Genomic DNA, 24,760 nt, shown 5'->3' with positions numbered 1-24,760 from the left:
TGCTCTCTACCACAAATGTGAGGATCATTTCACCTTCTATGTGGTTTCTATTCCCTTGTTTAATTGATTGTAGTCTTAGAAATGATCTTTCTTGTGGATAAAAGGTAGTCATAAGCTTTCCCCATTATTCTATGATCCTTACAAAGTTCTTTATTAGATTAGTCCAATTGCTTACAAGATAGAAATCCCACCTTCCTCTTGTATTCATCCTATCCTCCATGTCTCTTGTTTAAAGAAATTTCTAGGCTAATTATTCATTGCTCAAACTGTTTTTTGTAAACCCTTTATTGAAGACTCCATTCTTCTATAGTGTAAAGTAGCCTTGGCTATGTGTGAAGTTGGTACCCTTACCAACTTTACAATGACACAATCATTGAAGTCTTGATCTAATGGCATGGCATTCACCATGAAAATGCAAGTTGGGAACTACTTCACAATTTCAACTTTGAGGATAGATCTTTTCAAGTGAGAGTGGATGTTAGGACCCCTTAGTCCTAACACTTTCTTTATTTTAATTAAGGTTTTGAATGCATATGCTTTGTAAGTTTTACCTTGAGACATTTTGAATTATCCTAAATGCTTGGGAAATATTAGTTAGATTTACTAGAATTAGTATAAATATAGGTCGTAGGCTATTGTTTTAATATCCAAGAAATATATTGAGCATTGTTTAGATAAGGTTGCCCCTCCAAAAGGCTAATGAAGTTTTGTAATAAAGTTTTGCTTAATTCAATACAAAATATGTTATGCATTCAATTTCAAGTATTTATTCTCTATATTGTGTGTTTTATTGCAAATTTGTTGTAGGGTTCCTCACAATTACACAAAATATCTTTACTTCTTCACCTTGTATTAGCATTGTTTGTCTTGCTCTTACATTGATAAAATCTCCATATTTCTCACCACCGTGCTATTGCTCTTCACCCTACTACTTGTGCTTGTAGGAAGAAATATCTTTCTTATCCAACTTAGGATAATGGGTTTGAACACGTGCTTCATTATTATCCTAAGATTGTCCATAAAGAAAGGCCACTTTAGGTGTCCAAAATGCACTCCTATGTACTTTCTCAAGACCTCATGATCAATGAATTTCTACTCAAGCTATACTACTCTCTTACTAAGTTCACTTGTATAAGCTTGGTTACTTAGCCCTTGTCTTTGCCTCAAGTGATGCCAAGCATTGCCTTTTATTATGCACACCATCATTTTTATTTGTGGATTTCATTTGATTTCCTTTGTTTAAGTGGAAACCATTTGCCAATTTTATTATTATTCTTGGCTAATCCTAATCCGGTTGTTCAATGCAACAACTTTGTCAATATTTCATTCTTGTATCTTAGTGGTTATGACATAACCAAGCCTTTGCCAAGGTACCTCTCACTATACATTTCATTTTTTCACTCATCTTTAGCCTCCTTTTTTCTACTACCGCTTACTAGCAAAATAGCCTTTCTTCCCACATATATAAAAAAAGCTATAATTGGGTTCTAATACTAAATGAAAGGAAGCTAGATAAAAATACAAAACCTCTTATTTTAATGCAATGAGAGAAGGGGTGCTAAATAGGAAAAAATCTTACAATTTTAACACAAATGACCCGTATGCAACACAGGATCACACACAAACACTTTTAAGAACAAACCTTGTATTAAAGCACTCAACGTATTATCTTCAACACCCAAATTATTGTACACTACTAGAGTATTAATCTCTCTAATAGAAACCTTCAACATGTTTCGAGAAAACCTAACAACACAATCCTTGTAAATCTACATTTGTGCCTTGGAAGTGGCACACATCCATATTCTTCTACATCATTAGGGGAATGCTCCCTACATTGTGGCCAAGGTGCCACCCTCTTCACCTCCTTACACCAAATCCCCTTATCATATCCAACAATGTGGCCTCTAACTCTAGCCTATGCCACTCGTAAAGCTACCTTAGGTGGTCTTCACCGCCTTTGGCTAGGCAACTATATCGTTCGTCATCACCTTCTCACTACTTGTTTGCATCCTCCCAATGGGACAAGTAGGCCTCTCCTAGAGATTTGGACGAATTCTCTCTCTTAGTTCTTGCCATTATGCTACAAAGCAATGCTTCTCCAACTCAAGTGTAACCTAAAATCCCATTTTATAACCTTTAGACGATGAAGACAATGCTCTCACTAGTTGGCAGACTATTGATAATAAAAAGATTGTGATACAAGGTGGGAAAACCCAATGTAAGATTTAAAACATTGGTTAACTTAATTTTTTGTCATTGATCTTTTGAATTCTTTTCTTATAAAGAAAGGGAGGTAAAGCAGCATATATATCTCTAAACAGAAAAGCGACAAAAACCACACAGACCTATACAAATTGGCATCCTTAATCTGGAGCACATGATTTAAACTTAACCCCAAATGGCAGACTTGACATTGGCACGATAAAAAAGGTTAATGCAGACAAAAGGATCATACAAATTGTCAAAAGGTTGGAGTAAAGCACTATCAAGAGATGCTCTATCCATTAAATTAATTGTAGCCCTTGTTTTTACATTTCCTGCTGGCCACAGATATTTCCATTTTCTTGAACTGTTCCTTTCATGTTCTCCTTTATCCATTCCCATCTCCTCTTTCTTTTCCTTCAAGAGATGGTCGAGGTTCCTAAAATATGGTTCAATATTGTTACACCTCCATGGTATTATAAACCAGGGCTTTAACAAATACCCAATTATCATACAAAGGCACTGATGCAAATCGCGAACTAGGCATTTACTGTTATGAAGTGAAAAGCATGGTTTACATCTTTAAATTGCTGGAGAAATGAGCCACACCCTAACCATAATAAGCAATGAAAGCTGGTATGACAGAGAAAACTTTATAGAAGTTAGAAGATAAAATTTGATCTCTTCGTTAATGGGTTCTTTGGTCTGTTGGTGAAGTTGAAAGGTTCTTATGAGCTCACCAAAGATCAAGTCACATCATGAGAGATGAGGCTGGGATCATTGCCCCAAACGAATTTAACAGAATAGACACCTCTCAATCCTTGACTCTTAACTCAGGAAGATGAATAATCCTCCATAAAAAAACTTGATCCCTTCTTATCAGTGCAGGTATGAGACACTGCAAGTGTGTTAATGTGCAAGCCTATGTTTACAGATTGTTTCACTTTACATCACCAGTAATCTCTGCAGGAACATTGTCCTTGTTTGAAATGATGGAACCGGTTTGCATCTCTCACAACAATTTGTCTTCCAACAATCTTGGAGATAAACTTGGTTACAGTGTGGCAGTCAACGCATACTCTAAGATTCTTGACGACTCTGATAGTAGTTCCCGGGGCTGTATTTAACAATCCAAAAGCAATTGCCAGCTTCTCACTATGATGGCAGAGAAATAATTCTTTTTCCTCCTCTTCCACATTAATCGGTATTTGTCCTGAATCTGGCAGATACCCTGATGCCTTCATCTCACAATACAATGTATCCAACTTGGCATAGATCTCCTGTGTCTGTGGGTGTGATCTGTCCCCCACACAAAAAGCATATACCATTTTATCAACTTCAATCCAACTACATCCAGGTATCTTATTTATTCCTGCATCTTTCATCAATCTCCTTACCATTTGAGCCTCACTCCACCTGCCAGCCTTTGCATAGATGTTTGACAGATGAACATAAGTTGCTACATTTTTAGGATCCAGGTCAAAAAGGAGAGTTGCTGTATATACACCTACACTCATATTCTCATGTGAGCTGCAGGCACCAAGCAAACACATCCATAAAACCATAATAGGTTTGATTGGCATTTTAAAGATAAAGTTTAGAGTTTCCTCAAGATAGCCAGCACGGCCAAGAAGATCAACCATGCACAAATAATGATCGAATGTAGGCATGATGCAATAAGTGTCACTCATGCCATTGAAGTATTTACAACCCTCATTCACCAAACCTGCATGGCTACATGCAAATAAAACACAAGCAAAACTCACATGGTTAGGGTAGGTTCCAGAGTGCTCCATTAGTTCAAAGAGTTTGAGAGCATCCTTGCACAAGCCATTTTGTGCATATCCCGCAATCATGGAATTCCATGAGACCACATCTCGTTGAGGCATTTTATCAAAAAGTTCACGTGCCTTCTGTATGCTTCCACATTTTGCATACATGTCAACCAGGGCACTTACAACTACAACGTCCGACAGCAAGCCACTTCCAATTATTGTATGATGGATGTCTATACCCTGTTCTAAAGCTCCCATTTTGGCACAGGCTGGTAGAATGCTGGCAAAAGTTGTGGAATCTGGGATTGCACACGACAACTGCATTTGCTTAAAAGTCTCCAAGGCTTTTTCAACAAGCCCATTTTGTGAATATCCTGCAGTCATCGCATTCCACGAGACCACATCTCGTTGAAACATTTTGTCAAACAGATCAGATGCCTTATTTATGCTTCCACACTTTGCATACATATCTATCAGGGCATTCGCAACTGGTATATCGGACAAAAGTCCAATTTTGATTATGCTTTGATGGATGTCCATTCCCTGTTCCAAAGCTCCCATTTTGGCACAGACTGGGAGGACGCTGGAAAAGGTTGTGGAAATTGGCTTTACACCTGCCAATTGCATTTGCTTAAAAGTCTTCAAAGCCTTTTCAAGAATCCTATTTCGTGCATATCCCACAATCATAGCATTCCATGAGACTGCATCTCGCAGAGACATTTTGTCAAACAGAGCCCGCGCTTCCTCTATCCTTCCACATTTCGCATACATGTCTACCAGGGCACTCATCACAACAACATCAGACTGCAATCGGCTTTCAATTATACTTTGATGGATGTCCATGCCCTGTTCTAAAGCTCCCACTTTGGCGCACGCTGGGAGGATGCTGGCAAAGGTTGTGGAATTTGGCTTTACACCAGCCAATTGCATTCGCTTGAAAATATCCAAGGCCTTTTTAACAAACCCATTTAGTGCATATCCTGCAATCATGGCATTCCAGGAAACCACATCCGGTCGCGACATTTTGTCAAACAGCTGGCGCGCCTTATCCATCCTTCCACATTTCGCATACATATCTACCAGAGAACTTGCAACTACAACATCTGATAAAAATCCACTTTCAGTTACACTCTGATGGATATCGATACCCTGTTCCAAAGCTCCTGTTTTGGCACAGGCTGGGAGTACGCTGGAAAACGTGAAGTGATCTGGTTGAACATCTGATCTTTTCATTTGTTGAAACAGTGCCAGAGCGTCAAAAAAATGCCCTTTTTTTTGGTAAACTGCGATGATTACATTCCATGAGAAGCCATCTCGTTCTTTCATGTCGTCAAAAACCCTACGAGCATCCACCAAACTCCCGCATTTGGCATACATATTTATAAGCTTATTTTGAAAAAATGTGCGTGCAGCTAATGCAAATCCCATATGGTTAATAACAAGAGTGGATCTATTTACCTTCTGAAAGCTGCATTGCTGGCAATGCAGACGAACAATAGTTGAATATGTAAAGAAAAGTTAACAGTGGGGTTCTCTGTTGTAACAACCTCCTTCACCCAACCCTCTCTACATAACGCTGCAAGATTGAAATAGGTACTGCAGAGCAATGCCATTGTATGATGGAAATGTTTGTAGTTATTCATATAAACATCAGCCTTTGAGAACATTTCGATTTGCCCAGCTAAATTTAAACTCCATTTCCTGCATTTATAAAGTGTTTTCAACTTAGTTGCGTTTCCTGAGAAGGTCTTTGGAGATGAAAATCCTGAACGATTCTTCAAAGATCTTCATTTTTCCGAAGAGGTTCAATTTAATGCTCTGCTCTCGTATCATAGCTAAAACTGAATGTGGAATACCTCCATAAAAAATAGCCATACAACAAACTAGCTGGATAAGAAGAATCAAAACACTAGTTTAAAATGCCTTTCCCTTCAAGTTGGATTTGCTCTTAAATTATATATTTTAAAGTTATTTTCAAGACTCAAATTCTTATAATCCAAAATTTGAAGAGATTAAAAAGCATAAAATTTAAATTCTATTTTTTTTTTGTAATGCGACGTCAACAAAAACATCATGATAATACTGTATACAATTAAGAATGTTATATTATAGAGAAGAAAAAAGCAAATCTTTCTCTTTTATTCTATTGTTTAACACTTACTTTTAGTCTTTTTTAGATAAATTGTCTTTAAATTTAATTAGTTTTGTTTTGTATTGTGTACAAGTTGACCCTAATTTTGAACATGGCCTCTATTGTGCTTAATTTGTCACTTTAGAGTAGGATTGGTCCATCTTCGTAGTTATATTTAACCTTGGACTTAATCACAAGTATGAATCCATCCCTTGGACATGTCTGTCCTTATGATCTAGTTTTTCCAAGTCAAAATCAATTTCTTGCTTTCCCAAGTCAACCTTTTGGGAGAATATAGCTATTACCCATCAACTTGCTTGCCAAGACACTTCAAATTGAACACTTAGGGTCTGGCATTTAAGTATAGACTCTAGGTCATTGGTTCACACTAGATTGAATCCTTTACATCACCCTCATGTGCACAACTTATACACATCTCTTTCTCTTCGTCACCCCACCTTTCCAGATAGTAGAGTCATGTCTTTCACTCCCAAATTGGAAATCATCATTAATTTCTTTGTTGTCATCATTCATGTACAATTGATCCAACTAAGGGTAGGTGCACACAATATCAGCATCTCCTATACTTCTATCACATAGTGCACCAACAACTTCCTCCACCTACCTATAAACGTATCATCACTAATATTATGCTTAAATCACATGAAACATCCAAGAAATAGTTGTCTAAACTTTCATCACGAGCAACATTTGTACTTAGGGATTAATATTTTTTTATCACATCCTTTTTGAATCCATCAATGTAAAAAGGTACATGTATATATGCTACATGTTCACCAAATAAAATCTTCTTGTATTGAACCAAAACCTTGAGTAACATCATAGGCTCTGAGAAATATATAAATATACATGTAAGTGTGTTAGGTCTGAACTCATTTACAATTTGGGAATGGCTGATTGCAAACCTATGATTGTACACCATACTAAATTAGTGCAAGAGCATCTGGCCTCACAAGCAATCCTGCATCACCAAAAAATAAATCTTTTATTGGTCAATTTTGCATTTTTGGTGTAGGAAATAGGATGGAACTTCAAGAATACACTTTGGAGTGTTGACATATAAAATATTTGTTTCATGAAGACTTGGTTTTCATTACTAAAGTCAGAGACAAACATGGTGATTAATGTGGTTTTAAGAGTATTATATTGCACAAATTTCAAAGTTTCAAAGGTTGAAGGGATCCATTGGCATATTATGGTATTGAAAATTAATTACTATATCATTTTTGATGCCAAGATAAGTTTGTAATATAAGGAAACTAACCTTTGGCATTTCATTCTTTTCTTATCCTTTCAATTTGGGTCCTTAAAATGGAGGAAAAAACTAGATGTTTTCTAAAAAATAATTAATGACTCTTCAAATTCCAAAGGAACATGACTTGGTTCTTGTTTTATTAATTTTTCAAAGTAGTCTATAGTAAAAAGGCATTGCATATGGTGGAGCAAGATTGTGGAAGCATTTAATGAGCAATTTCAAGCATATACATAGGAGTTTCAAAAGACAATTGGAAGGAACTGAAAGAGCATATTTGGGTGTCTCTTTGAGATGCCTCATAAAGGTTCCGGTCTCTTTAAAATGTAGCATGTAATGGTTTTAAGAAGCAAAATTCAATAGCAGCAAGGTCGGAGAAAGAACTTGAAGGTTGCTCTAGAGAGTTGCACAAGAAAGTGTAAGAAATCAATTTATGAAGAGGAGCAATAGAAGAAGAGAAAAAGGATTTTGAAAGTTACTAAGGAAGCTATTAGAGTTGTAAGATGAAGAGAAAAATCATATTTGGAAAGATAATTTGAAGACATGAGGATTTGAAGACTTGTAGGCAAGATGTGCCTACAAACATTATAAAAAAAATGATTTTGTTTCTTGTTGTAATCCTTGATGTATATAATTGTTCTTGAGGTATTTTGTCATGTGAATTCATAAATGAGAGTTTCAATAAAGATATGTTTCATATTTTGTTTTCATATAGTGGATTGGATGACAAGTTAAGGCTACAAGATTGGGCAATTTGATAAGACCCCTTGATCTTGACTGCATCAAATGGCATTAGAGCTAGAAGATCATTGACATGTTGAGCTTGAAGATTGTAGAATGAGAGAGTTGGAAGGAAAAGAGGTTTCCATGTGTTAAGAATGATGAAAAGATAAATATCAGTTGGTTTTCTGGAAAGTCACAAAGTTATTTTCCTGGAAGAGTAGAGAAGAGACAAGTACTTGGAAAAGATAATGTAAAACATCATCAAATAAGATAATTGCAGTGTGTATGAGTTTGTTATCTTCTAGTAGACGTAAGTCTAGGTATAAGGTGCACGAGATAAAAGTATGTCTTCCAGAAGCTTTTTGTTGGGTATAGGATTAGCAAGTGTGAGTTTTGTTGTAGGTAGCGTCTTGTACTTGTAGAGGGATGTGGGAGTTATCAAAGAGGAGGAAGATGTGTTCAAAAGAGAGGATTAGATGGGAAATGAAGAGACTTGTGTGAATTCCGTTTTGGGAACAATATTGGGAAGAAGAGGGAAATGGAAAGATTCAAAATATCTATGAAGAATTGAAAAAGATCTAGGCAAAATTAGATGTATTGGAAAGTAATCAGCTCTGAGAGATTGAAATGAATAAGAGAAGATTGGAAGAGAGATTTGAGAAGAAGAAAATCCCCTTGAAAGAGGACAACATGAGGAGGACTAGAGAAATGAAATGTTTCAGCCCTTGGATAGAAAAAACATGAAAGGAGAAATATGAGAGAGCAATACTCGAAAGAGAAGAGAAGGGGAAAATATGGCTATGAAATAATTTCATTATTTTTCTAACATATATGTATTTGTAAATGAAGTTGTGTATGTAGGTTAAGAGGAAACATAAAATATCGTAGCAGTATGCCTTGATGATGGCACAAAGGAAGAGAGAACAAGTGAATTTATAGAAGTTGAAGATGATAAATAGGAGCATGCAATAGTGGATGAGACTCTTTTGGAGGACATGATGATATTTGAAAGTACAACTAAGAGTAAATAAGATGTTATAAGAGTACCAGAGAAAGATGCACATTATTTTTCATTTTGATGTTGAAGAAGAGATTGGATTGTATGAATTTGTAAAAAATGTAGTAGATAGTGAGAAAGAGAATGTTGTGGTGACAACAGAGGAAGAAGTAAAACCATACTTTCTTGAATTTACAAAATATAATTTGTATGTTGAGAAGCATGAGGTAGTGAGTGTAGATATAGAAAATAAAGTGAATGTACAAATGGATTTTATTAGTGCTAACATATATGTAGAAAAACAAATGTATAGTGTTGTAGAGAATAGTGTAGGTGGAAAAAAATCTAGTGGGTTGGATCCAACTCAAGTGAAGAAGATTAAGATTTGTAATTGGTGGAGGAGGTGGGATTAATTGGTGGAGAAGGACGACAAATGTTTTGACCAAATGTTAGAAGAGGCCAATGCAATGGTGGAATTCGCTCCATGTTGTTCACAAATTGAAAGGATAGTTCCAATATCCAACTCTATTTTGTGAGCTATGTTCATAAACTTCTTACCTAATGTGTTTTATGTAGGGGTATTCAAGCTCATAAGCGATCCTACATCACCAATTTTTTTCTTCTTTTTATTGGTTAATTTTTGCATTTTTGGTGTAGGTTGGAGCTTAAAGAACATATTTTGGAGTGTTGAAAGATAAAATATCTAGTTCACCAAGACCTCACTTCTGTTTCAAAAATTGGAGACAAACAAGTTGATTAATGTGGTTTTAAGATTATTATATTGCACAAATTAAAATTGTAGACACATAAAATTTGTCATCTTAATCTTGGGTGGATCGAATTCATTTTCATGCATTATTCCATCAAATAGTATCCATTAATATTATCAATTATTTAATATTATTATATATCATCAATAATATCTTATCATAATTTATCGACTATTAATATTATTATTATTTATTATTTGTCCATTAATATTGTTATATATCATCAATAATATCTATATTATCGTTTATCCATTAAAATTATAATGATTATCTCATGATCCATTTATCATTTAATAATATTATTATTCTATCACCTATATATTTAATAATAATATTATCTATCTGTATACACATAAAAATGGCTATGAGCAATTAAATAAATATTTTATATTTAATTAATAATTATTCTTCTATTAAATAGTTAATTTGAAAAGATTAATTTATTTAATTCATTTTCGTCTCTTTATATTAATTAATATTTTATTAATTAATTCATCTATTCTATTCTTCTAATTAATTAAATATATAATATTTAATTATCCTTTTAACCAAGTTAATTAAATATCTAACGTTTAATTATTTCCTCTAATCAATTAAATATCTAATATTTAATGGTTATTCTCTTATCCTATAGTCTCAAATATTAAATAATTTCTTAAATTATTTAATCTTTCTTTTCCAACTCACCCTTCCATCTCCACTTCATCTTCCCTTTGCCAACTCATCCATCACGTGGCTAAGGAAATTAATATTTCTTAAATATTAATTCATCATTTATCTTCAACCTCCAAATTTAATGAATATTGTGTACGTACACATATTTCATAACCATCTTCTATATTCTCTCCAACACCCCCTACATCTTAGAAAGGACTGGAGTCCACTTGTCCTATCATGCCTAAATCTTCTCCAACCATCCCTAGATTCCCTCAGTCAGCAACCCAGTCAAGGTGAGATGAGTGACACTTGTCTTCTTCTTCCTCCTTTCTCTCAACCTTCACCTTTGCTCACAACCATCCAAAGCTGTAGATCTGATCATGACCCTTGATCTAAGCCACATCATCTCATCCTCTCAAGGTCTATAAAATCAAGAGCTTTAGTTGAGAGAGAGTTAGTCTTCAAGAGACTTCAAGTGCATTTTCAAACAAATCATTTGTAAAACTTATGCATCCGTGAGTTTTAATCTTGAAGTAAAATAGTAATTATCATTTAGCATAATCATGTAGTATTACATATCATAGTATCAATTAACTACCAGTTATCAATCCATTCTTCATATGCCATCTTGGAAGCTATCAGTGCATTGTCTGAGAGCACACCATCTGCAACCAGGAACAATGGAGTTAGGACACAATGAGACATAAACCATGAAGGTAATATTAGTATTTTTATTTCATATATATTTCATGTAGTTTCAGTGGTTGAGTTTGGATTTCCTGTAGCATTTCCATTGGTATTTTGTGAAACTAACTTGTTGTAGGTAGCATTCTGATGATGAAATTGAAGTCGACACATTTTGGCACCCACCGTGGGGCTCATGGATCTTGCATATACCTTTAAAAATCTTGAAAAGTAAAATTAATGCATTTGTAATGCAGATTCACGCATGTGTGAATTCTCACAGTGCTTTTGTTCAATAGGTTAACGCATTTGCATTACAGGTTAGCGCATATGCCATGCAGGTTAGCGCTTTTGTCTGAAAATCTGCGCATTTGCATTGTCGGGTAGCGCTTTTGTCTTCTAGGTTAGCGCTTTTGTCCTCTAGATTAGCGCATTTATTAAAGAAATCACGCTTTTGTATTTGCAGAGCAACGCTTTTGTAGTCTAAGTTAGCGCTTTTGCTCTAAAGATTAGTGCATTTGAGGAGAAAGACAACGCATATGTTAGAATAGCGCTTTCGTTTGCACTAACAAAATTTTCTTCCAGGTCCGAATGTCCAAGAAATTAGATTTTTCAAAATACTAACATGCATGTGCAGGATGGTGTTTAAGGCAAATTTTATGCATTTCCTCATCTAGTTAATTAAAGGCCTTATTTTGGGAAGTAATATATCATGTCTTGTTCATTTAGTCTAACTAAGAGGATAAATTGACAGCATGCAACTTGCATTTATAGTAACTTATCTAAAATAGTTGCACATAGACTTTTAAAAAGGCTAAAATAAACACCGTGCTTGTTGAAGCAACTTCTCCAAATAAGACTTAGCCAACAATTGCTTTGAAAAGGATAAAAAGAACACTTATATTCTGTGTCTCGAAAGTGGTAGGTATATGCTCTCCCTTTAATTGGGTGACCAAAAATCCAAACCCACTCTTTTATGCTTTATTTACTTTCAAGCAATTAAATCCTTTAGAGGGCCTGCCTTCCTGAGATGCCTTGAGGGGGCCAGTGAGAGGGGAACGACTTAAAGTGGAATTGGGCTAATACCGAGTCCTTCCAATCCACTATAAATAAATCATTTTTGTGACGAAAGTCCCAAACAACATGTGTTGATAAGTTCATACCGACACTATGTTTCCCCATAAACCCTATGGAGCATAACCTCTATAGGCTAGGAACCTTCTGTATTTATAGAGCTGAAAGTGCCGCATGTATGGCCACATGAATGAAAGCCTTTACTAAAAACCACTTGTACTAGTTGCCAAAATCCTTCTAGTTGTTGGCGCAGGAGGTCAGACCTCTAAAGTGACTCACACACATACGGTTCCTAGTAGAGATATAAAGTTTTCCATGGGGATTTTTCATAGAAACTGGTGCTTGGCTGCCCCGAAGAAGTGAGTGCCGAGGGTGGAGCTAGTGGGGTCAAGCATCTAAATATCCACTTTGAATAGCGTAGCCTCGGGGGAAACCCCATGTGAGATTCAACAACTATTGTCTCAGCCTGCCATAAGATTTGTACTTGCTTGTGCATTTTGTTTATTAGACATTGTGTCTTCTATGTTTGTTACATGTTCCAAATGGTAAAAAATTGAAGAAAATTATCATCTACGAGCGAGCAAAACTCCAACAAATTGCTGAAAAAGTTTGATCAAAAGGGTAATATGAAAGCTTTCCAACACTTGAAACACCAGATCAAAACCAAAGTGTCAAAACGTCAGTATCAAAATAATTCTTGAAGTAGGTTTGTCTCTAAACCAACACGTATTGTCAAACTAGCTCAAACAACTAGGTCACTAATCCCACAGGTTATTCCCAAGAAGTTCTATAAACATCAACATTCAACAAGATATTGATTCAAACATCTTAAGTGCAAAAAAATCAACATCATTGTCAAGTCTCTCATAAGAATAATCAAATCTTCTATCACGAAGCTTGATCAATCTATACTAGGTTCATAATCTTGGATATATCTTTCCTATTTTGAACCTAGGTTATATCAAAATCAAAATTGCACCAACATTGGAATCAAACAAACTTGTAAATTGTCAAATGTTTATATGACTTTTAAGTATCACCTTAAGAAAAGAAAACCCAGTTATAAAGCTACTCAAAAAAGAATAAGATTCTTGTATGTCAATCACAAGATCTTATTAAAACATAGGACATTCCTTCACCATTTTCGTCACTACTTACGTGGCTGCGATACAGAGTTTGACGGTGAAATTTTGCAAAGACGTGCTTTTCAACAAAGAGACGCTTTATCACAACGAACAAACAATAGAGGTAAAATTAACAAAGCATATCTTCCTAAACCAATAATCACCTATTGACTTTGTCCTTTGGAAATTTCAACAACTTTGAAATAATCACATGCCAGTTTGGACTAGAGCTCAATACGAACAACTTAGAAAACAACAACAAATGGAGGAAGAAGCTAATCATGTATTTCAAACTTTTGGGTTTACCATTGTTGACGAAGAAGCAGTCAATAGCACCATTAGAGACCTCAAGCAAGATTTCAAATTTGATAGGCTAATGGAAAAATTGTTGACAAAGCAAAAAGAGAAATATCTTTTGATGTTGGCAAAATCTGGAGCTAAACTACCACAAGACTTTAACATAGAAAGATTTAAACAAGACGTGGGAGCAAGTAACACCCAAAACACAGATGATCCAAATAAGGAAGATGTGAACAAAGAAAGTCATGAAGAAACAAGGAAAGAAAGGGATGACACAAGAAAAGAGCGTAGTGATAAAAGAACTCATGAAGAAACAAGAAGAAACTATGTGGATAATCCATCATCAAACCTTACTCAACAAATGCAAACTCTACAACAATAGATACAAGAGATGCAAAATGGAACAAGCTCCAAGAAGTATTCATTAGAAGATATATGCCCATATCCTTCGATAAAAATTTGAACATGATACCATTTCCGCAACATTGCGAGATTCCTAAATATGACAAATACGATGGAAAATACGATCCTCAGGATCACATTAGGGAGTTTTGTACTATGAGCATGGAATTTGCTCATAATGAAACTTACCTTATGCATCTTTTTCCTAGGAGTTTAAATGGACAATTAATGGAGTGGTTTTCAAGATTATCATCCGGAATCAAATCTTTTGAAGAACTTGTGAATAGATTTATTTCACAATACTCCTACAATATAAGGAATGAGATAACGATGCTAGATCTTTGCAATGTTAAACAAAAGAATGGTGAATCTTTTATGATCTTCTTACAACGATGGAAACACATGTTTAATAGGTATCCCCGAGATGTACCTGATCAAGAAAAGATGGACATATTCATTGATAATCTTATCAATGAACTGAGTTATCGACTAAGAATGCAATGTCCTCCCTCTTTTGCCAAAATGATCGAGAATGTTCTGAAAATAGAGAACACAATGGTAAAGAAAGGAGAGCTAAAACTTTACAATAATTCATACAACAGAAACAACAACAACAACAACAACAACAACAACAACAAACCCAAGTTCTGGTCAAAGAATAGGAATGCCAACAATGAAGGAAATGAGGATAATAGTACTACAAAACAACAACAACCAATTTTTAATCTATCAAGTCAAATCCCAAGCAATAACAATCCAGAAAACAATAAAGCCAAGTCATTTTTCTCCAATCCTTGGAGGAAATTCACAAACATTGGAGAACCTTTGGAATCAGCTCTAAAAACTCTACTTGCCAACAAATTGATTGTTTTACCAGAAGCAAGAAGTTATGAACCACCAGTCAAGCCAAATTGGTGGAATGACAATCATTTTTGCAATTACCATCGGAATAAAGGACACCTAACAAATGATTGTCAGAGATTGAAACACCTTATCCAAGATCTAATCGATAATGGAACCATCACAGTGGATAGCCATAAGACAAATGAATCAAACCTAGCTTTCCAAACTCCACTTCTGAATTATGACAAAGGTGAACCATCCCAATTAAAAGATGACAAAGGAAAAGTAGAAGTGAATTACACTTATACATATGATGATGTGGTAAATGTAATCATTGTTAAAGATAATCCATCTTCAGAGCCAATCAATATTATTACGAGAAGCAAAGCAAAGGTTACCTTTCCAGGTATAGCAAAAAACCCAACATCCACTTCACAACAATACAATTTAGTAGAGCAATTACAAAGAATACCCGCTCAAATATCAATTTTGGAACTTCTCAAGGTTTCACCTATGCATAAGGAAATTTTGGAGAAAGCTTTAGTGGAAACAATAGTTTCAAAATATTTGGATGTAGATCAGTTTCAAAACATGGTAGGGCACCTTATAGCTCCTCATTGCTTATCATTTTCTGAAAATGATGACACATCCTTACAACATCCTCACAATGCTCCCTTACATGTTGAAGTCTCCATTAATAAAAATCGTGTTAAACGTGTACTCATAGATGGAGGAGCTGGCTTAAACATTTGTGCATTAAGTTTGATAAAAGCTTTGGGATATTCAGAAAATGCAGTAGATCCGAAAAAGAAAATAACCATCAAGGCTTATAATGAAGCAGAACGTTCTTCTAAAGGAACTGTTGTGCTACCAATAAAAATAGGACCTGTGAAAAGGGATACATTGTGTCAGGTTTTAGATTTGAACCTCTCTTACAACATTCTTCTAGGATGACCATGAATTCACAAGATGCAAGCAGTTCCTTCTACATATCATCAATGTGTGAAATTTCCTCATGAAGGACAAGAGATCACTATAATTGCAGATTCTAGTCAATATTGCAATAATTTGAAGCCAACACAAGATACAAGAGTTCCACATAACAGAGAATCAGTATATCCTACCAAAGAAATTCAAGCAAAGTTATGGGAAACTTTTGAGGAAAAGCTCAAATTAAATGATGAAGGAATGGGAAAATATTCTTTGCATAATTTTCCACTTTCCCCTAAGTCATATGGAAAGCCTACAGATATTCAATCAAAGACATCAGAAAGATCAAAACATATGTTTAAAGGGACATTTGTTAGTGCTGGAACTCTTGAAGAAGAAAATGAAGACAAAGACATTCTTGGTTGGTTGTACAAGGATGAAGATAAAACTATAGCAATAGCAACATAAGTCAATATTCCCATAAAACAATATGGCAAAGGTTATGAAATCATGCAAAAAATGGGATATGAAGGAAAAGGACCAATTGGTAAGTGACATCAAGGTATTTCAGAACCTATTTGTCCACACTCGCAATCCAAAGAAGATAAATCCACGCTTGGATAGCTAAAATCCAATCAAAGGGAACATAATCATCAACATCAAAAGTGGAGAAAGAAATCAGTTTCTAAAGAAGAAAATTGGCAAGAAAAGCTACATCAAGCGACCAAATAGTAACCAATAAACAAAAGAAGCAAGAAGAACATGAAAAGAAAGAAGAGGAGATTACCATCAAAGGTAAAGGAAAATCTTGTCAACAAGTTCTGAAAATACAAACAAATGCAAAATCTAAACAAGATATTCTAGAAGCAGTAAAAATAGAGATGGCAGAAATCAGAGAACTTTTTGCACCATGCAACATTCCAGTATGGTATAGTGGAGTAATCCTAGATCAGGATTCAGAGACAGATTCAAATGAGTATGAATGGGGTCCAAATGTCTTATCTACTACATCAAGTAAAGAATACAATGAAGACCAAGAAGTTATCATGAAAGAAGACTTGTCTATTACAAAACAAAAGATGGAGTTAGAAAGAAGGCAAGAAAAACTCAGAATTCAGAGAAAAGAGGCGTATGCAAAAAGGAAAGGGAATGACAAAGACAAAGAAGTAATGCCAAAAGAAGTACAAACAAGGATAGATCAAGCAATTGGAAATACAAGATTTTCATTAAAAGATGAACAAGATGTAAACAGATGTGGCAGAACCATAGAAGAATTAAGAGATAGTCAAGTTGGATTGAATATTAGTCTAGAAGAAGTTGAGTTTGAACGGACACAAAATCTAGCAAAAGAATCTTCTTTATCATGTAAACAAGTATGTCAACTCCAAAATGCAAATGAGGTCAATCAAGAAGGAATTTGCAGTATTAAAGATGTGTGTGTTGATATAATCCATTCACTTAAGGGACAAACATCAATTGAAGAACCACTTGAGTGTGAACTACAAAATGCTAATATTGATTTTGTTAGAAATAATTCGGAGACACTTGAGAAAGACAATTCTCAAAAACATTTAATCTATGTCAGTACCTATTCTATGCCAAGTTATGATCATTATGTCATGAACTTTGAAACACCTAACGATGATAGTGATTATGATTTACCCCTTCTTCATCCTGAACTAATTGATTGGGATAATTTAGGCAATCCTGAATTGAATGTCTTTTCCAATGATCATGACTTATCTGTGTACCTTAATGTTGTTGAACCCATCCCACCTAAGATACCTTCCATTGCAGAATCAAGTAATGTTTCTCGTAGTCAGGAGAATGACAAACTTTCCAATCGCAAAAGTGAAATAAAACAAGGAAAGAGACCTATTGTTGAAAACCATTTCATGGCAACACTAGATCAATCAAAAGGGAAAATAAAGGACACATCTGATGGTAAAAACCTTTGTGAGGTGCCAGAAGATGGAAAGTTTGACATTCTTCCTACATATTTTCAAGAGAGATCTTCTATCTTGATAGAACCAACAGAAGCAGTAAACATTGGTACATCGAAGGATCCTAAAATACTTCATTATGCTACCTTATTATCAGAAAAAGAGAGGAAAGAATACATGGAATTATTTAAGAAAAGACAAATAAATTTTGCTTGGTTCTATGTAGATATGCCAGGACTTAATCCAGATCTTATCATGCATCATCTTAATGTGGATTTAAAAGCAAAACCAGTTAAGAAGAAGCTAAGAAAGATGCATCCGCACATTGCTCTTCTTGTAAAAACTGAGCTGAAGAAACTATTAGAAGTGGGTTTTATAAGACCCGTTGCTTATCCATAATGGGTTTCAAGTATTATACCATTATTAAAACTAGATAAAAGCATAAGGATATGTACATTTTTCAAAGATTTGAATAAAGCATGTCCAAAAGATGATTTCCCGCTACCAAACATTGATATCATAGTGGACTTGTCAGTAGGGCATGAGATGCTTTCATTAATGGATGGCTTCTTAGGATATAATCAAATAAGAATTGCACCCGAAGATCAAGAAAAGACAGCTTTCGCCTGTGCATGGGGAATATATTGCTGGAATATTATGCCATTTGGGCTTAAGAATGCAGGAGCGACTTATCAAAGGGCTATGACGACAATTTTCCATGATATGATGCATACATTTATGGAAGATTATGTCAATGACATACTTGCAAAATACCATACAAGACAAGAACATTTGAACATTTTAAGCAAGATTTTTGACAGGATGGAAAGATATCAATTGAGATTAAATCCAAAGAAATGTGCATTTGGGGTAACCTCTGGAAAGCTCCTTGGGTACATTATATCAGCTCGTGGAGTTGAAGTAGATCTTGAAAAAGTCAAAGCTATCATGGAGATGGAGTCACCTAGGAACATAAGTCAATTACAATCTTTGCAAGGAAGATTTCAATCAATCAAAAGATTTGTTTCTTAGTTAGCAGATAGATGTCTTCCATTCACCCATCTTCTACATAAAAATATTCCACTCAAATGGGATCTAAAATGTGAAGAAGCTTTTTTGCAAATAAAAGAATATCTTATGAGTTCTCCAATACTGGTATCACCAACCAAAGGGAAACCATTGTTGCTCTATATCTCAATAACAAATGTATCATTAGGAGCCCTCCTAGCTCAACATGATGATGAAGGAAAAGAAAGAGTTGTTTACTATATCAGTAGAACGCTTGTTGGCTATGAATTAAATTATTCCTCAGTAGAAAAGACATGTCTATCAGTTGTATTTGCAACTCAGAAGCTGTGACATTATATGTTGATTCATTTTGTGAAACTAATAGCAAAGATAGGTCCTCTCAAATATTTGTTGAGCAAGTCAACATTGACAGGGAGACTAGCCAAATGGGTTATGATACTGAGTGAATTTGATATAGAGTATGTTATCCGAAAATCTATCAAGGGACAAGTTATCGCTGATCAATTGGCTGATGCACCTTTACAAAATGACATGCCTTTGCACATCGAACTTCCTGATGTAGATATCTTGATAGTAAGTAAAAACTTTTAGGAATTGTACTTTGATGGTTCTTATACACAATATGGATCAGGCGCAAGAATCTTTTTCATCACACCTCAAGGATACACAATTCCCAAATCATATAGACTGCGGTTTCCATGCACTAATAATACTGCAGAGTATGAAGCATTGACTATTGGGCTTAAAATGGCATTGAATGGAATGTCAAAGAACTACATGTCTATGGTGATTCACAAATTATCATCAACCAAATAAATGATGAATATCAAACAAAGGATGATAAGCTTATGCCATACAAACAACTGGTGGAGGAGTTTAAAGAACACTTTAAAGAAATATCATTTACACAGATTCCAAGAAATGAGAATAAAGCGGCAGATGCAATGGCTACAATAGCATCTCTCTTGCAAAATAAGGAGAATCAACAAGGTTAGGAATTTCTCGTGGAAGATATCTTAACCCCTACCATTCAATCCCAACATACCTACCGAATTTTCCATATATCAGGAACCAGTCAATCCTCATATGGTCAAACTTATCAATATTTAAAAGAACATATCCTTCCTCTTGACTTATCTCGCAATCAGAGAAGGAGTTTTACCCGTTAGTCCTCTCGCTATACTATTATTTCTCATATCCTATATAGGCATGGTCTAGATGGTACTTTGTTGAGATGTCTTGAACAAGCAGAATCTGAGAAAGTTCTTAATGACATTCATGCAGGTATTTGTGGCACACACTCAAGTGGTTTAACATTGGCTAAGAAACTTCTTCATATGGGTTACTTTTGGCCTACTATGGAGAGAGATTCATTCACATATGCTAGAAAATGCAAACAATGTCAGATCCATGGGAATCTCATTCATGCACCAGCATAAGAGTTATATCCTATGACAAGATCATGGCCATTTTCACAATGGAGCCTTGATTTGGTAGGAAAGATAAATCCTTCATCTTTTAATGGACATGAGTTTATTCTGATAGCTACTGAATATTTAACTAAATGGATTGAAGTAGTGCCTTTAACAAGAGTGACAGGAAAACAAATATCATCATTTATTTTGAATTATATAATCTGTCGCTATGGAGTTCCTATGACCATTATCACTGATAATGGAAGACCATTCAAAAATCAAGATGTGAAGGAGCTATGCGAACAATTTCATATCTAACATAGGTTTTGTACTTCATATTATCCACGGGGAAATGGTCAAGCTGAGGCATCAAACAAAACTATCTTGAAAATCTTGAAGAAAATAGTCAATGAAGTTGGAAAAGACTGGCACATTCAACTAAATCCTGCTCTTTGGGCATATCGAACTAGCATCCGCACTCCAACAGGAGAAACTCCATATTGTTTGGTATATGGATCAAAAGCCATATTACCTATAGAAGTAGAGATACCTTCTCTACGAGTATCCTTGCAAGGTCTTATACGAGAAGAAGAACAACGAGTCTCTCGACTCCAGGAACTAGAACTAATTCAGGAACGTCGCCAAAATGCAACAAATCATTTGAAAGTATATCAACAAAGAATGGCAAGAAGCTATAACCATAGATTCAAGTCGCACATTTTTCAAATTGGAGATATAGTTCTAAGGGAGAATCCAAGAAATCAACAAGATGGAGAAAAGAAGGGAAAATTTGAACCAAATTGGCTAGGACCTTTTGTCATAGTAGTAGCATACGGATTAGGAGCATACAAGTTATCTACCCCTGAAGGTGATTGGTTTGATGAACCTATCAATTCTATCCATCTCAAAATTCTATGCTTGAGATATATAAAGTCCTAAAAAAAAATCATCAACAAAAAGCATATAAAGTCCTAAAAAAATCAACAAAAAGCATATAAAGTCCTGAAAAAAATCAACAAAAAGGATATAAAATCCCTAAAAAACTATAAAACAAAAAAAATGCAATAAATTTAGATGGTAAAACCCTGGTAAATAGGCACTATCTAAAAAGTGAGTTCCTCCATATACGAGATCACTTTGCGCACCTATCCACTCCATCCTATCACATCTATCGCTTCCATATATCTTAGCTTATCCATTCCATCCATTGCTCTGAACCATTTAGCAAGAAATATGCAACTTACCAACAGTTATCAGTCTTTGACATACTTGTCGTAGTCACTGTCTTAGATTTTATCAAAATCAATCATATCTGCATTTGTATCCCACCATGGTTTGGATCTTGATCAATTCATACATTTATAATAATTTTTGTTTCCACTGGGAGGAAAATCCTAATTCCTTTTGCTAACATGATCTTTTGAATCTTTGAAAATCCAAAACATTTAGAAAACTTAGAAAAACCAAAAAACACCTAGGATTTTGAAACATATAACGAGCAACAAAGCAACAAAAATCAAGGCATTTCATCAACAACTGAATCATAACACTCTGAAAATGAAGAATCAACCAACAAGTAATATGAGATTATTAAAGATCATTCATCAAGATGATTATATCAGTTAATGACCATAAGAACATGTGAATGACATGCAAGATTCAGTGTTTTTATCTTGATTTTATTGTTAATCATGTACTCTATGAAACTCAAGGATGTCCATGACTAGAGAAGCTATGATGGGGCATGATTATTTTTCTTTGATTTTTGTATGTGGTTTATCTTTTACTATGGTATGTACTTGTCTTAGGATATGATCGGCAAAATATCAAGGAGGACGTTCCAAGTCATGCGTGAAAGGGAATAATCCTTATCTGTTCTGCAAGCAATACTCAGGTCAACTTGATCCATTATATCAAGTTGCTTGTATTAACTTGCTATATGAAAATCCATGTAAGGAATACTCAGGTCGTCTTGAATCATTATGTCAAGTTACTTGTATTTTCTTACAATATTTTAAAGCTCAATGATGAAATCAAGCATTGTTACAAGATAGCATATGAAGAATGACAGTACAATTTTTAGTTAGATGATTTTGGATTAGCTCATTATTCATCTGCATTGTAAGCATTCATGGTTAGTTGCATTATAAGCATATCATTTCATTAACAGATCAATGATCATAAATAAAGATTGCATATACTTGGACAAACAAAAACAAATTTGCATTTAATCATTGTAGGTGCATTCATTTTTAGAATAATTTTTAATCATCAACCATTTCATTTAGTTGTATATAAATCATTGCATTAATTTGCATTCAATTAAGTGCATTTCATTCATCATGTAGTGTATCATCATTATTATTTGCATTATCATTCCATTAACGATCATTTAGTTGCATCTTTACACTTAGATTCATGAACATTACATATAAAATAAAAAACATTTCATGTAGATCATTTGCATTTACATCATCATAAGAATTAAAGCAATCATTCATTTGCATTTCCATATAGATCATTGCATTTGCATCATTTACATATCATTTAAGTTAGTAATCATTTTCATTTGCATCCAAGATCATCAAAATCGAAAATCAACAAAAGCATTTATCATTGCATCATCATCAAATAGAATAACATGCATAAATATCATCATCCATCTAATCATGCATCCATATAATGAAAGCATAAAGAATCATCATCAAATAGAGTAACATAATAAAGATCATCATCATATAGAATCCATGTCTGCATATAGATCATAATAAAACAATAAAAGTCCAAGTATACAATGATATCAAATAAACAATACAAGTGCCTCCAAATCAAGTCACGACTGTCCTGTACCACTACCACCTGACTTTGTCCGTCTCTGTGGCTGTGGGCGAGAAGATCCTCCATATGTCTGTCTCCCATGATCACCACTCCTCTGAGGAGGTCCCATGACCCCACCACTACTAGTATCCATCAACACGGTGGTATGATAACTACCTGCTCTCTGGCTCTCTGCAACTGCCTCCTCATATCGTCGTTGCCAGTGGGAAGTCTCCTTCCTGGCCCGAACTAATGCTCTAATAGTGTCAGCTGAGAGAGTACCTAATCCAACCTACTGAATATGATCAAGAAGGCCCTGAGTATCCTACTATCTCCTAACAACTCTATCCCTCTCAGCCATGAGAGTTTGCACCTGTGCTTGAAGCTGATCAATATGTGCTCTAAGACTATCAATGGTCTCCTACTCTAGCACATCAAGCTCTAGTGCATCCTGCTCTGGCACATCATGCACTGGTGTATCTTGCTCTGGCAAATCCTATTGTGGTGCATGCACCCCAATCCACTCCTCACCACCACTCTGTCTAACTGCTGGAATCTCCGTCTGAGTAGCTATCGCAACCCATCGTCTAATAAGGGGAACATGATCCTTAGGATCCTAATCATCTCCACCATGAGTTGCAATAACCCTAGGGTCTGCCTGAATCTGACCAAAATCAATGCCTCTCTCACAACCCCCATCCAGTCCAGTCACCTTGCCTCCTCCTGTCAATGACAACCCTCTCAGTGATCTCATCCCTTCCCTGCCATCCAACATCCCTCCCACCCATAGGACATGGTCTCCCAATCTTGCCAACCGGTCCAAACGGTCCTCCACGGACTCTCAATCGACCTCCCCTCCATCCAGGTCTCCTACCACCACCACCTCCATCCCCACCCTCATCTCCACCTCCCCTGGCCTCCTGAGCATCTCTGAGCTCTCATCTCTGTCTACATCTCCTGACACCTATATCATCTGAATCATCATCCTCATCTCCTAAGCTGGGAGGAGGATCTATTGGATCAGTAATATGAGGAAATGGATGAGCTAGCATATACTAAGCATAATCTATAGTAACCCCAGGATCAAGAATGTGCAATCTCATATCATAAGCCACTCTCGGAGTAGTAAGAAACTCTGCACGAGCAATCTCAAATGAGAAGGAAGGTCCCCAATCTCATCTATCTCTATACCGCCAAGCATATATCATCACACCAGTAGGCATAGGCTGGATCACACCAAACTGTCTAAGAATGCGACTAATCAACTGTCGCTCAACAATGTAAGGAGTCCGACCAATGAGATATCTACTTTGCATGATAAATGGTAATGTTCGTGCATCATCCATCCATGACTCACAATCAACATATGGTCTCCAAGTAATGATATCCAATGAATCAAGCACCCAACACCAATACTCCATCTTACCCAGCTTATGCTGAGTAAGGATACCTGCATAAAAATACACATATAGCTGCCTCTCTCCACAAACTTTGTGATGGATAGGCCGAGTCACAACAATGTGCTCCCAACACTAGATCTACAATAAAGTGCATTATGTAGACAAAATAACACTCTCATCATACACCACTTGATGAAGATCATGATATAAATGTGCCAACATACAAACACCCCAAGCATATCGAGTACGATGCTGCATCATACTAAGG

General features: G+C 35.4%; 1 protein-coding gene across 1 annotated transcript; it reads right to left on the bottom strand.

Moving 5' to 3' along the window:
• Positions 1-2,347: 2,347 nt before the first annotated feature.
• On the bottom strand, positions 2,348-5,879 carry LOC131048692 (pentatricopeptide repeat-containing protein At3g12770). Its single transcript, XM_057982752.2, has 2 exons — positions 5,439-5,879; positions 2,348-5,319 (listed from the first exon to the last, which is right to left on the bottom strand). The coding sequence occupies exons 1-2, from the start codon at positions 5,645-5,647 to the stop codon at positions 3,156-3,158; spliced, it is 2,373 nt and encodes a 790-aa protein (XP_057838735.2). The 5' UTR covers positions 5,648-5,879; the 3' UTR covers positions 2,348-3,155.
• Positions 5,880-24,760: the final 18,881 nt, after the last annotated feature.

This window comes from Cryptomeria japonica, chromosome 2 (assembly GCF_030272615.1).
Source record: "Cryptomeria japonica chromosome 2, Sugi_1.0, whole genome shotgun sequence".
Lineage (NCBI taxonomy): Eukaryota > Viridiplantae > Streptophyta > Pinopsida > Cupressales > Cupressaceae > Cryptomeria > Cryptomeria japonica.
Note: the sequence above shows the minus strand (reverse complement) of the source record. Positions and strands in the feature narration are given on the sequence as shown.